Source organism: Macrosteles quadrilineatus, unplaced genomic scaffold (genome assembly GCF_028750875.1).
Source record: "Macrosteles quadrilineatus isolate MER2022 unplaced genomic scaffold, UCM_ALF_1.0 Scaffold_5__1_contigs__length_97177068, whole genome shotgun sequence".
NCBI classification, from domain to species: domain Eukaryota; kingdom Metazoa; phylum Arthropoda; class Insecta; order Hemiptera; family Cicadellidae; genus Macrosteles; species Macrosteles quadrilineatus.
In genome coordinates, this window is record NW_026542598.1 from 92031418 (window position 1) to 92047328 (window position 15911).

General features: G+C 35.6%; 1 protein-coding gene across 1 annotated transcript; it reads left to right on the forward strand.

The window, feature by feature from the left end:
- The first annotated feature begins 4094 nt into the window (after positions 1-4094).
- On the forward strand, positions 4095-4595 carry LOC128995792 (sericin-1-like). The gene has a single exon (XM_054420811.1). It carries the CDS (start codon positions 4095-4097, stop codon positions 4593-4595), a length of 501 nt encoding a protein of 166 aa, XP_054276786.1.
- Positions 4596-15911: the final 11316 nt, after the last annotated feature.

The window sequence follows — 15911 nt, forward strand, 5'->3', positions numbered from 1 at the left end:
ACGCCAACCCACATTCAAATAGTAAGTATTTCATGTCAACCAAGTCAGTAAATGTTTGTAGTAAACTGTTAAATTTTCAAACTTATTGACTGTTTACAATTAACATACGTTCTTCTTCTCACTTTTAATTTCTGACAACAGCTGGAACAATTCATAACAATTTTTGTTTCCCATGTTAATCTTATGGATAAATACGAAACTTTAAAGGGCCCCAGGGCCTCACTCTCTAATTACTTCCCTAAAAAGAAAGTTTCCTGTACAACTTCACCTTACGCTCTTTCCAATGACCCCAAAAACATGTCAATCGGTTTAGTAGTTTCGTAGGAGTAATTGTCACAAAAATCCTGCTTGCGTATTAAATAAGTATAGATGCTAAAGCTCACAATAAGTCATTCCATTAGTTTGAGTTGGTAAAAAAGATTGTGTATTCAACAGAAATCAGTAATAGTTTAGACCTGCACAATAGGGTGGCTCATATCAACTACGACGATTTTGGTTTAAAAACTGACAACAAATTTAACATGGGGATGGAATGTCTAAAGCTAAATTTGAAGTTGATAACATGTTAACCCACTTGTTTCGTTAAGATGCGAGTATTATATTGTACTAGTGGCTTGTAGGGACATAAGTCCCTAAAAAGCTGAAATGTAAAACAACATATTGCAATTCCGGTATTTAAACAAACTCAGAATAACATTATCTATGTGTCAGAATAGGCATCCCTTCACCATATCTTTTGTGTAAAAACCAGTTTGTTGTTCTTCTTTGTTTGCTTTTGTTGATGTCATTTTCAATAAATAATTTGAATCACTCCAGTGGTTTAACATGAAAAGGCAGCAAACATATCATTGTTTGTGAATAAATACTGGTTTAATAAGGTAGCTTTGGTCTTGTGGTTAATGAGGCTAAATAAAAGCTTCCCTGTTTGGAATTTTAAAAATTAATTGAAGGTTCGCCTTCAGATGAATTGAAGACGCCTGCAATTTCATCTGCAGTAGGCTTATTATACCTACGACGATCCATATTTATCCTGTCTACAGGTTTTAAGTCACTATTTTCTCGACGCCTTTGACGAATTTCTGTTGCTGTTGATGTGTCAATAATGTACAATTGGCCATACACGGGGTCTTCATCATGTTGAGGCAGCAAATCTGAGATTGAACGATAAATCTGTCCTTGAATTTTGAAACAGTATGGTCCTTTTCCTGGAATATCTTTCTTACTGGCTGAAAAATAAGCAAAAGCCATCGCACTGTTGTATTGTCGAATGAATTTATACAGTTGTGGGCTCTCTTAAAACAAATTTTTAAGTTCTACATTAGTTTTTGGCTGAGGAAGGTTAATAAGTCCGTTATGGCAACATGTCATAAAATGATTATTCGTTAGTTCTTCTCTAAAATGAAGAGCACTACATTGAATGCACTCTTGGTCCAGTAATCCTGCATCATGGATATTTACATTTCTCTCGTCTACCATGGGTCTCCTAAAAAGGGGTTGTAACATATCTTGATTAAGTTCGTCATTATCTACTCTTGCTCTTCTACGCGCACTGTCATTCCTATGAACAGCTCCCCGCCTTTGTGGTCTTCCCCTGGCGTTCATATTAATTACAGTACTTATAATGAAAAGAATATATATCCAGCAGCCTACATACCAAAACATCTTGAATCCCTGGTGATTTTATAAAAGTATGATCGAATATGATTACTCTACGTTGTATATTCACTGCACTAAAAAAATATTTACTTACGAAGGAATGCAAATACACCATTTTAGAACCAATAACATTTGTAGGTTATTTTAGTCGTATATATTAACACATCCTTAACCTTAAAATGTGTAGAAATATAAAGAAAACAACATCATTAAAAAAACTTGAACATATGATTTAAAAATAAAAACAAAACAGAAGTTAGATTTAATTTCGACTCTTTGATTATTTATACAGATATATATTTATTCTATGTCGTTTATTCCTTTAACACGACAATAACGTAAAGCATGAAAAAATGAAACTTGAGTATATGATTTAAATATAAACAAAGAATGCAGAAGTTTTTCCGATTAATCTTCAAGATTTCAGTTTTATTATAGTATACATTTCATAGTTGACTGGCTAAAAGTAAACCAAATGCGTGTATTGATCACTGTTTTCAAAATATAGCACGATCAGCTGTATTGAAGTAAACAGAAATCAGCAGTAAATGACTTCTGTTTTAATTTCAAAAGATATAAACAAATTAAACCCCATGTTGTTTTAATGGGAAGAGTTGTATTCTGTTGCGAATTTATGGTAAAAAAATAAGAAAAATGAATAGTTTTCCCTCAAAATTCACGTCAAGACCTTTAAAATAAGACCTCTCCCATCCTTCTACGGCCATCCAGTCACTCACAATTTCTTTACAAAAATTTGACTTACTGAATTATATATATAGATTCCAGCATATATTCCCTGGCGTAAAAGTGCAGTAACATTCAAGGTGAAGAGGCTATGCTAAACGCGGGAATGATAGCGCAGTTTTGGCGGGAGATGTGGGAGGGTTGCTGATAATGAGACCCGCTCTAACCTTACGTCTTTACAGCCACATGAAACACAGACTGAGGCCGCATAACCCGGGACATAACCTTGCCTGGTTTACTGCTTATATCCCGCCTCTGTCAACCGTAATGGGAGAGATGTAAAAATATATTAAAGATTTTCAAATTGAGGAGTTTCCATTGGAGTTAGCCTTTTAGATACTACATTAGATTCAAATCGATAGCCTAATCATTTGTTGTTTCCCACTGAGCAATACATAATTAGTTTATATCTCCCTGATAAACCATGATCACAAGTTGCCTTTTCACATAGCAGTAATCGATGCAAGTTTTTACAACGTTATTATTCTATTGAATTGCCTTATAAGAGAACGGCCCAAACGCTGGTCTTGTCACGATTTAACAGCGAAATTGTACAAGTTTCATTACGTTGGTTATGAATTTATTAGACAGTTTATGAGATTTGACAGGTTTCACGTTAAAAGTAATAACGGGTTTTTACCTTGAGTTGTCAAATGTAATTTTCCTGTAATTGTAATTTTCTGCAATTTCCAGCGTCTTTGATGGATATACCTCCTGTAGTCTTTTCCACAGAAAGTTGAGGTAGTATGTAGAACAAATGCCCAACATCTCAATTTTACCTAATTAGCCCTGCTCAAAGTTATTGTGAAGATCTGGAGGTTGATGCAGAATGCTGATTAGTCTACCTAAAGATAACTATGGAATATCGACCTTGTCGCAGCCAAAGGTGTTAATGTGGATCAAGTATTCATACCTGCTGCAAACTCAACACCCTCTTTTGCTATTGTAGTAATAATAATTTTACCTATCACTACTCCGTCCCTGCTAAATCCATCACCTCCCCAATCATCCCTCCGGGTGTCCAGTAGATAATCCCTGTTTGATTCACCTGTCTGTCAGTTACCGTAGTGTACTCTGACACCCAGGTGCTCCTTGCCTCCTACTGTATAATCAAATCACACACTCCAGCGAGTCTTAAACAATATGTGTTGTGGTTCTACATGTTCCCCTCCACAGTTCTCCTCACTCTATAGGTTCGCGCTTTAATGTAATTACCATTATTGATTTCAGACTCAGTTACAAATTTACCACTGAGTAAGCGTGTATAAGGTTCTTAGAACCTCTATTATTTTTGCAACAAAAACTGTTATCGCTATGATTCCACATAAATAATTTCAACATGAAGATGCACTTGTTTTACCTCTGTAATTTAAAAATGTTAAACAAATTAACACTACTTCGAATTTACACATTTTTTTAGTTTGAAAAGGGTTTCGTATGTTTCAATCACAGCTATAAATCATAAGTTTCATTGAAGATTTCATTAACAATTGATCAAATGCACAAAAATCTACGATTTAGGTAAATTTGAAACTTTTATTACGCATATAATTCATCTCCTCGGCTAGGTTAATCTTTCTGCCCATGCTTGCAAACCCTGGACAAAATAAAAACTCGCAACCCGCCATACCACTGGTGGTATGGGACGGGTTTGACACTCTGCAACCCCAGTATCGTGCGGTACCATTGGTGATATGAGACAGGTTAGAAGCTCTGCAACCCTAGTATTGTGCGGTACCACTGGTGGTATGGGACTGGTTAGAAGCTCTGCAACCCCAGTATCGTGCGGTACCACTGGTGGTATGGGACTGGTTAGAAGCTCTGCAACCCCAGTATCGTGCGGTACCACTGGTGGTATGGGACAGGTTAGAAGCTCTGCAACCCTAGTATTGTGCGGTACCACTGGTGGTATGGGACAGGTTAGAAGCTCTGCAACCCCAGTATCGTGCGGTACCACTGGTGGTATGGGACTGGTTAGAAGCTCTGCAACCCCAGTATCGTGCGGTACCACTGGTGGTATGGGACAGGTTAGAAGCTCTGCAACCCTAGTATTGTGCGGTACCACTGGTGGTATGGGACTGGTTAGAAGCTCTGCAACCCCAGTATCGTGCGGTACCATTGGTGATATGAGACAGGTTAGAAGCTCTGCAACCCTAGTATTGTGCGGTACCACTGGTGGTATGGGACTGGTTTGACGCTCTGCAAACTCAGTATAGTGCTGCACAACTGGTGGTATGGGACGGGTTTGACACTTTGCAACCCCAGTATCGTGCTAAACCAGTACGGGATGGGTTTGAAGCACAGCAAGATTTCAAAGCAATATCACTGTCCGTGTAGCACGACCGACAATCAAAGATGGCGCGGTGTCGCTACTAAACAAACCCCGGCCTTTGTAAATAAATCGCAAAAACATTCATTAGAGCAGAGCCTTTGTGTGCAGTACACGGACAATATGACGGCGTTGACAACGCTGTACGTGGAACTGTGACGTCAACTGTGCGAGCTTTAACTCAAACATTTGCTAATAAGTCGTTATTAATTTATGTTTTATGCAACATTTAATTATTATTAATTAATATCTTTCAACGATGTTTCTGTAATTTGATACATAAGAAGATAAAAAGAGGGTCTTGGTTTTGATAACCGTCGTTTCTGTTAGGTCTCAATTTAAACATGTTTTCAAACTGCTTATTCTTGAATTGTCAATATATAGAATAAGATACTACTGTAGGTGTCATGGCTAAACCTAAACCCGGGACCAATTTTTTCGTCCCCATAGGCCAAAGACGTCATGTTTATATCAATTTAATTCAGAAGTAATCAACCATCCGAGTTAGATTACAATTGGTACAAACGTGTAAACCTGCTATTATTTGAAAAACTTTTAGATTGACTACCTATGCAAATATGTATGAGTTAAATAAACAATATTTTTCGTTCAGCTAAAGTTTATTCAGTAAATATTTGTTTAGAGGTAATGTTTGAAACACGGAATCCTAGTATGTAAAATTAAGTACTGTAAAACTATTTAGTTACAAAATATAGTCATAGTGGGGTTAGTTGGGTTTAGTCATATAGTCACAATGCACCTCATGTTAACCCCGTTGGCCTCTACATCTCAATCCTACAGAGGTCATTGACGAGCAGCTCCGAGTTTTAATAAAACTCTTGTCTGTTTGGGGCTGATAGATGACTGGGCCTCAGTCAGATATTAAACAGAGGGTGGAAGTCGCCTCCCTCTACTCCGCTCTGGTTTACTGGGTAGATTCAATATGTACGGAGAGAAATATACTGCTGTATGCATACACTCCATTGAAACTTTGATTATAGAATATTGCTTTACATATGAAAACCTGTACCATAATGTGTTTAGAGAAAATTAAATAATTTACTAAAATATTTATTAGTGGTGTTAACTAGCTTGAATTCATCCAACCACAAGCAATTTATAATCATTTAGGTTCTTGTATTTTGGTAACAACTTATATCCAGCAAATATATAAGCTGAAGGCTTGCATTTCTATAGTTTAAATGTGCGTCTTATGATTACAGGTTATGGGTAATATGACATGGTCGTGGCTATAAAAACAGATGGGCTTGGTAGAACAGCTGATCAAGACGTTTAACTTAATTCACACGCAAAATTCTCTCAGGAAATCAAAATGGACACACACAAACACTATGTAGCTGTTTTACTCTAAGGAAAAAAGTGTCACCTTAATCCACTTCAGTAAGAAATAGAAATAATAAAAAAAAACTAAAATCTTAGAATTCTAAGGAAAACTTTAACAATATAAACTAAAAGTAAGGTAGCCTAATCTGAAAACCAACAGAAGGATTTAAAACTCTTAAATTAATTTTGAACTGAATTTATACATCGTACTTTTACTCCGGATTCTTCAAACTACAAAATACTTCTGAGGGAAGAAATTTTTTAAATAACAATGCTTCAATAATCCCCAAAACGAAGCTCTTCATTTACCAAAATACCCAAACTTCCTCAATTTCCACACTTAAACCAAAACAGTAACACAATTCAATAAAACTTACCCAATAACAAGTTTCATCTATTTCTCACAATAAATCCTTCAGGTAGAATCTTCTTAATAACTGAGTCTTGAATAGAGGCAGTATCACAAGGGGGGGTTTAATAAGTGCAACAATGGGCGCGTCGCTCCACGGTGGTCCCGCTTTGTAGCCGTGTATTGATGCACACGGGATTAGCCGATATTTAAATCGTCCCCCGGGCGTATTAAGATCAGATTCACTTAGCTGTTTGGCCGTCGTCGGGTCACGTGACCGCCACCTGTCAGCTGATCTGGTCACGTGAACCATCAGCTGATACTGTGACGTAATTGTTCGGAGCAAAGTGGTTGTGAGAGACTGAAAAAGTATTGTTGGGAACGTTGATTGAAGGTGTGATAGGAATTTAGTTTTGTGTTGTTGGATTTGACAATGGTTCGGGGGTTTCAATACTTTTGTTCTTGAATAGGGTATAAGTATGAAGAATATTTGGTTGGAGTTTTGGAAGTATGACTAAATAAAAACTAGGTTAGGAAAATTGACTAGGAATTGACTAGGTTTTTTGCATGCTGGAATCTACTCCATAATACCTATTGCTTTATCTTCCTATACAAGTCAACTCCAAACAACAATATACAACCCCAACAACAAATAATTATTTTTGTAACTAGCTTTACACTCGCGTTACACATTATATTTTGATATTGAAATAATATTAAAAAAATTATAAAAACTAAATACAGTGGATGGTAAGGTTATTTTTAAGTTTTACCAAGAGTTTCAAACTAATGAATTCATTATAGTAAAAAAATTACAGATCGTACAGCATAACATCATTGAATGCTGCATAAAACGTGGTTTAAAATTGCACTGGTATTTTTATAATTCAAACATGTTTGGCTATAATACATTTTAAATAAGCCTTTGTGTTAATCTGTTAGCAGTTTGTGTCCAAATAACTAACATTCTTTGCTATCCCTTACCGTCAAAAATTTAATTTAATTATTTAAAAAGTTTGGTGTTGTAGTATTGGATAATAAATGAGTTCGGGATTTTCATTTATTTTGTATTATTAATTATTTTATTTTTATTTTATTGATTAAGTAAGTTTACTAGGGGCATTTGAACATGTTGAAATCTACTTCTCAATTCATTTTTCAGCTTATGGATTATAATTTATTTATCTCTAAATTAAATTTAAATTTCTTCAAACTTATTTTTGATAAAGTACTCCGAGTACTTTAACTGGTAAAATTTACATATATGTTTTTTTTCTGGCTGTACAACATTTAAATAACCATCTGTATTAATTAATTTGCTCTTTGAGTCCAAATAACTAACATTCATTGCATTATTGAAACAAGTGTGGGATTTTTACTGTTCAGATAATAAAATTGCCTGAAGTACAACAAATACGTCTAATAACACTTATAATAACACATTTACACAATCGAAATCGATCACCACTTACCATCTTTTATATGTATTGTGAGTAAACAGTATAAGTGTAAATATATTATTTCAGGCGTTATTTGTCGCATTCTTCGTGCTTTCAGATAATTTAATAACACGTATCATGCTAATCAAGAAGTTATTTAATCAAATTGTTACTGATAATGTTATTGCTTCGCATACTGATTTATTTAAATTTTAGTAATAAATATAGATTGCATAGTGTCCCTACGACAAAAAGACTTTCTTACACACCAAACAAAAGAATAGATCCGAGATATAGTCTTTAAATCACAAGATCATCAATTTATGGACGAAATTGGCCGATTTTGAACAAAGTTTACCGTGTCGTCAAACTTCTCTTTGATGCATTGCAACAATCCATATTCTGTGTGAGATACAATTCAACAAATATTACGTCTTCTGCTATCGTTCTAGTATTGCTGTCTTTGTATTTTTTATTGGGAACTCAATGATTTTACCTTGATTATTTTGAACCCCACTTTTTGCTTTCAACCCTAATTAGATAAACAAAATTAACTGTAAAACTAAATTACAATATCAACATTTCATATGTAACTTTCTTACTTAAGCTCAACCAATACACTGAGAACCCTCCTAACTCTTGTATTGTATCCATACTTGTCATCTTCACAGTGTTTGACTCGGCCCAGATATAACTCCGCCACATATTGCCTCGTCCAATATGAGCTTGTTCGCTCCAGGGTCATTGTTCACATATCTCTACTGGATATTGGACTCTTGGACGTTCATGTGTCAAATCCTTTAAGGACCGAAGCAAAGAATACATTGTGAGAAGAGAAGACGTGGTTATCTTAGTTTGACTTCAGTGGGGAGAGAAGGGAGATAGATGATAACATATATAACACACCCGCCGCAACAAAACCTGCCGAAAAAGCGAATTTCCATTCGTCTGAATGTATTTTAAATTAAATCAATTTAAATATCACTAGGTTTAACAAGTACTTAGGTTTGCTGCTACAAGGAAACTAATAAAGTGCGCTTTTTAGTAAAATATTAATTGCTTAGTATATTTTAAATTTCCAATTTTTTAAATTTTCTCCTTTACCAATAATCGTACAAAACACTTTTATATGCTAAATTGTATTTTTAAAGCTCTTTAAGTCTAGAGAGAAATCGGGAAATTTTGTGTTTTGAGGGTAAAAATGAGAAAAAAACCAATTTTTACCCCCATAACCCCCCCCCCCGTAAAACCTTGTTCCCATGCTCCGATCATGCTGGTTCGCGAACTCATTCAAGCCTTACACCTTTAGACCGAATTTCATCAAAATCGTATTTACTTACACACACATATTTCACACATTTTTCTATACATATATAACATTTTTACAAATTGTGCTTTTGGCCTCTGGGGACATCAAAATGAAAAAGTAAAACGGTCCCGTGCCTAGGTCTTACGATGCTACCTACTGTAATAGCTACTTCCCTATAAGGAAATTCGTTAAATCACTGTGTAAAAAAAAGACTGAATGAGGGCATCAGCACTAAATTAGATAAGTGGTTATTTTGATACGAACGATGTAGCCGTTTATGGTTATTTCACTTAAAAACTCGCAACATTTTCACTTCCAGCAGCAAAACTTCTCTAACTCTCAAGGATCACAGTTTGTAGTGTGATCACTAAACCCGCGCTATTTTATATACTTTCCCGCCAATTTCACAGCCCAAAGCACAACGTATCACTCGATCCCTGTCACAATAGACTCTTATCTCAAATCCTTGATAATCTGGACACCTGCCGGCTACTGTACACTTGTACCGTGGGAGCGCCCTGGGGAGCCACCGGGGAAGCCACCAGCGCCACCAGGGGGCGCCGCTCATAACCTCCCCGTCGCGCCTGTTGACAACAATCCCTGTTTACTCCTTGGATTTCCAAGCCATGAAAAGTTCTACGAGGATTATTCCAAAGCTCCTTGAAACTTACTATGTGGTCTGGGGTCTTTGGCTGCAATTTAATACGCAGCGGGAACTCATATAGGCGTAAGTGAGTCTATTCGTTTTAGTGTATTTCCTGTGGTAGATCGAGAGAAAGGGAAAATGATTAGGAAATTAACATGTCTAGTTTTCTACCATGATTGTTATCTTATTGCCTTTAGTGGAACAAGTTCTAGAATGCACGGATAGGTGTCCTCGTCCGAAAGACATTTTTCTTAAAACCTACAGCTTACGGTGGGAACCAAAACAACCAAAGCACAACGTACCTAAAACTCATTGGTGGGATTTGAAGCCGAGTTATAAAAACAGAAGCCTCTGAACGTTAAGTTGCGTTCCTATAGTACAAAAATTTTTAGTGACAACTTCTGATCTAGAGGGATCAGTGTCATCACAACGTCACTACAAAGCTAATACAATGCAATGCCTAGCAAAGATTTATATTGGAATGACGTTTTGTATGCTTTGGATGCTTTGTAAGTTACATGAAATTTGTACGAGCCACGCCAACTCATATTAACAAAATGAGAGTGGTGACAGTTTGCAAAACAAGTTAAATCATTAAATGTTTTCTAATTTTCTGGCACGGAAGTTCGCTGTCTGTATGATCTTTATCGTGAAGGTGGTTAAAAATCCAAAAAGATTTTCTGGTAAAAAGTTCAATGCATAACAAAGGAACATTAAAATACACAAATTAACAATACTTCTAAACCTAAAAAACAACGGTGTACAACACTATCAGAATAGACTAGTTCACCAAACGTACATTTTAAATTTTCATAAAAATATTCCACAAAGAGGGAAGAATTAATTTTAATCCGACCACATAATGTTTCAGCGAACAAGTAGGGATCATGTTTGCAACAATATTACCCGCACGACCACAACAGCTGACATTTAAAATCAGCTGGAATGTTTTGTTTGGCACGGTCAGCTGATTATGTTTGCCGCCACCGCAAACGCTCTCCACCTTTCAAACGCGTAACTCGACCTCTGATAAAACACTAATTAATGCGATCAGCTGATGAGATATCGACATGAGTGGTTGCGGCTGTATGGAATGTCCACTGAAGATAGAATATTCGGTTTATAGCTCGACCAATACTGGTGTGGTTTGCCAGTTTGGTGGCCAAATCGATTAGTTTGTTTAGAAAACGTTGTTTTTTTTACTTAAATTTTATTTTGCTGCAGATTTGGGAATTTGTAAAGTAAGGTTTATGCTTTGGTAAAAGTACTGATTTTTTAGTGCTGATTAGTATATTAATTGAAATAACTGTGCACTTCAGTAGACGATTTTAAGCAGTTGTTAGATTTTTTCCACAATAATTGAAAGCAATTTCGCCAGAGTAATTCCTACTAAAACTATACAATTTATCAGAAAGATGTTTTGATACATAATATTTACATAGAAAAGGTACAAGGAAACGTATATTTTGTGCAAAATTATTTCTCAATCTTCAATGTATTTTAAACTTACCATTATTATTCTTAAAAAATACATATACGAAGTGGCAAGAGCAGTTAAAATATGGCAAGAGTGGCAAATTCCTAACAATATAGTACTTGGAGTTAAAAAAATACAGTTTATTTACCGAATAACAAAAATTATATACCGATTGCTTTAACGATTATTTATATCGATATATCCGTTGATGCATATTATTTACTGACTAAGAAAGAAAATTAGGCTTTGAATTTAAAACAAGGAACGATTTAGTGATCACTCTATTCAAATCATGATGATTTAATAAAAGTAGTTCATACGACGATTAGACGCCAGGGTGCTCAATTAATAACAAATGTAAGTAAAGAATGAGTTTTGACTTTTGTAGTGACTTTTTCACTAAAACCATGTACATTAAACCCAATGATCAAGTACTTCTGAATTATTATGAACATCATAAAGCGACTGTCCACCAGACCGAACCATCTACCGTCTGTTTCTAGGCGAACACTACAACCACCCCCATAGTTTTACAGGTGATCACACCATTACCAAGGTGATTGCCCAAGGAGCGTTCCCACACCACGGGGGTCCAGCTCGCTCTAATAGCTTGTTTATTGATAGTTGATAACTGCCGTGACGTCAGGGCTGAAATCGTTTCACAAGTGACTAAACACACTTTGATGTCGGCTCCCACGGCTGCGTGCCGCGTGGCTCGGATCCTACTAACCAGAAACTGTCGCCGACGCTGGCTCCGAGCCCCCGGTCAATTTGTAAATAGTCGCCACGCGTGCGGAGCGTGCCAATAAAGCGACCCTCGCTGCCAAACACCCCCCAGGCCCGCCAAAAACACCCCCCGGCCCGCCAAAACACTCGACCCGCTGGAACTGCCACAATTTCCGGGGTTCACAATTTCGCGCCAGGTCAACACCGATGTGTTGTTTCCTGCGTTGAAATTGATTCTGTCAAAGTTGTGAGGGAAGAGCTGATCATTTTTTATTTTGGTACCTGATATAGGGTGTCCTCAAAATATTTGTGAAAATTTAGGGTGTGAGTTATAACTTTGAACCAAATTTGTTTTTTGTAAAAATACGAATGTACAAAATCCAGCTTTTAACTGATGTCCAAATTTTTTCTAGTAAGTTTTTCAACATTTTTACACTTATCATCGACACATTTGGCTGTGTAAGACAAAACCGATATCACGAAGTCGTAGTGTCATCAGGAGTACCCCAAGGCTCTGTTCTTAGACCTGCCCTTTTTTAATCTTCATCAATGACATTTCTAGTAGAGTGTCAGATTTTGATCCTTCTGCGTTTGCCGATGACACGTTTATTTGCTTCAAGGCTAACGATCGATTGCATCTTGAAACCCCAGCAGTTCTGAAATACAGTTTTAACTTACTACATGATCTGCGTGCGTAGGACGGGGCTACAGCCAGTTTGAATATTCCGTTGTACGCTTATCATAAAAAAGTACAGTAAAGAACTGTTGTCATAACAACACAATCTTTATACATTTTTATAATTTCTGTAAATTTTTCACTCTTTTAGGTAAATTTTACTCTGTGATGGAAGATCATAAAACCAAAGATTTGCCGAAACAAAATCTGAATTGGAAAAATAATGTTGCAACTGGCGAACCCAACTTAGTGCAGATTCCAAAATCAAAGCATTCAATGCATTTAAATCCTTACGTAAAGCTAATGAGAGACTTTAGAAACAAACATGGAGAAGATGAAGTTGCTCCTACAATGATGACGGCTAAAGTTAGGAACTTGAGTAACAGACGCTTAAGTGGTCCGAAGAGTTCTGGCGACAAATAAACATACTGCTCAGTAATGCACATGACTGATGCGTTAAGACTAAATTATAAAATTGTGTAACTTTAATTTGAAATTAAATTATCAAATTGAAAATTTGATCTGTGTTAGGATGGAAATAGTTTCATTTTTTACTTAGTAAAAGAAGTCCCGCTTATCAATCAGGGTTAGCACAAATATAAGAAAAATTAATAATTATGAGGTCTATAATGTGTGTCTTTATGTATTTAATTTTAGCATACTGTGACATAAAGCTATATTTTTATTGTTTTACACATTGGGGAAAGATTAATTTTCAAATCGGATTTTTCTTAAATTTTGTCATTGATTTGGTCTCTAAGCGATGGCTTGTTAATTAAGTAACAGCATATGAATAAATTTGTTATTTTAGCCGTGTCGTAAACCAATAAACGAAACCAAAATGTGTACTATGTAAAGAATATGTTTTATGATCAAAAAGAGATATTTATTATAAGCATGCATCTTTAAAAGACTACTATTTCCATTAATATCCACATTTCGTACGATACACTTTGTAGTAAAATGACATTTTTACTTCCAAAGCTTATGTAATATAATATATTTCTTTACTTGGAAAAATACTAATCGGCACTAGCCATAGTTTAACGACCAATAAGAATCCTAGGTTGGAAAAAAGAGTTAAAAAGACGCTTTCACAATGAAACACAAATAGTTCGGTGTGATAAATTATCAAATCAAATCAACCGACCAATTCAAAGTATTTTACCTGTAAAGGTCATCTCAACACCTTCACCTCACTGAAACCTACGCAGACTTCATCAGATCCGAGATTAAAACTGCGTAATACGGAGACACGGTATCAGAAAAACGAGGAAGAAAATTAAAAACGAGAAAAAGTCGCATGATGAAAACCGAGTCTTTGAAACTTAATGAGGCTTGCCGTGTAGCGACACAAGGAATGTAATAAAGCTTGTAATACGGCGCTGTACAACAAAAATTGCCTTTTCATCAGGATCTGATTTTCCTCTTTATTCCATGTCATTCGACCTTTGGAAAGAAACCGATCAAAGGATCCAAGTCTCCATATTGAAACAGGAGACTTAGCTACGAGTATTGGAGACAAACAAACTCATATAGACTTACAATGGGAATAGGGAGATGTTTGGTAGGGGTTGGAGTTATGGCTTAACCTTGGGGTGGTCCAAGAGTTACAATTTGATATAACTATGATGTAAACATATTGTATATACCTAAGTTTATTGGTTATACAATGTTAAGGTATGTGAAACTAGTTTCAAGAAGTTGTGCTCGTAATATCAGCTTATGGATTAGAATGCAAATGATTGCATTATTGTGGCTCCTCCTTAAGTGCTAGTATTCATAGTACCGTATTCACGAAACTAGAATTTAATGGCTTAGCAGCTTTGAGATTTGGTTATGCTAAGGAGAAATCTATTTTTTTTTTAACTAAGACACTTTGATAACTAGTGCAGGCTGAAGACGTCAAGCAAATGAATTTTAAGTAGAGTTGTCATTAGTGAAATATCAAAACTGAATTGAGTATATAGTTCTGATTTCAAAAAAGACGATACAACATAATGTTAAATAGAGCTGAAAATATTGTTCGATCTTTGAGAAGATATTGAAATTATCTCTTTGTACCCAACAATTAAATATATTTCTAAGTGATAATGATAATTCAGTAGATAAAATGATAATTCATCGTAACTTACTGATCACAAATTAATCCCAAGAACAGTTAAGCTAGAATGCGTTGGTCAAAGTTTAAAGTTTATTTTATGAAAACATAGTGTTTGCAAACGAATATGAAAAAAATATTCACATAACTTTTCAACATAAAGAATCACGTCTTCCAAAGTGCTTTTACTAATACAAATTGTCAATTAGACCACAAAGCGTTACTATTAAACTAAATTTTGACACACAACCAACAAAAATATTTTACACTCATAAACTTTTCATGTCATTCAACTCTGAATTACAATTCTCAACACATCTCGAGAAAGTAAAACAGCCGAGTGTCGAAAGTCTTGTAGACGTGTTCCCCCACAGAGTTACAGCTTGATTAATGGTGAAACTTAATTAAAAGTAAAATTAGGGTAGCATTCGTACGAGGCTCGTTACTTGGACAAATCTTTGCCGTCTGCTACATACCACGACCCCCCCCCCATGCCCCCCCTGTAATATATCCCCCCATACGGCGCTTAAACCTATGAGATCTCTTACAGTGACGTATGGCGCGATCGTGGCCCACTCTGACAATTCCACACCGATTATTCGAGATATATCGCGCAATAGTAATTTTATCTCACTTTTCATGGCTTCACATGTTCGTTTTTCATCGTTCAGTGGTGAAAAGAATTTGTCTTTGTATTTGTGGTGAATTGAGGGTTTTAAATTCGCTAGGAAGGTACTTTATACATTATTTTGTGTATACGTATAGAACATTATATAGAAGCAGTTATTATTTTTTTACGTAACGATGTCATTTTTTCAGTTTTACTATCTCAAAACACTGAACTAAATTACAAGAAATTTCACTTAAAAGGTAACCTACGATACCTCGGAATGTCTTAGGCATCTCGTAGTTTTATCTTTTTATTTGGGCTTTACTCCAGGCCATATTTCTGTGTTGGGGCTTTGGAAAATATTATTGATAACCCTATAGGGCAAAAAATTAAGACCTGTTTTGTTTAAATTTGTTGTTATAACGTTTTTTTTAAGATATTATTGTTACACTTTCATACACCTGATTCAAAACGAAAAAATGAAATTTATATTTGGCCAATGTTT

Excerpts from the sequence above, each read along its gene's own strand:
- LOC128995792 (XM_054420811.1), top strand. The coding sequence starts at position 4,095 with ATGAGACAGGTTAGAAGCTCTGCAACCCTAGTATTGTGCGGTACCACT.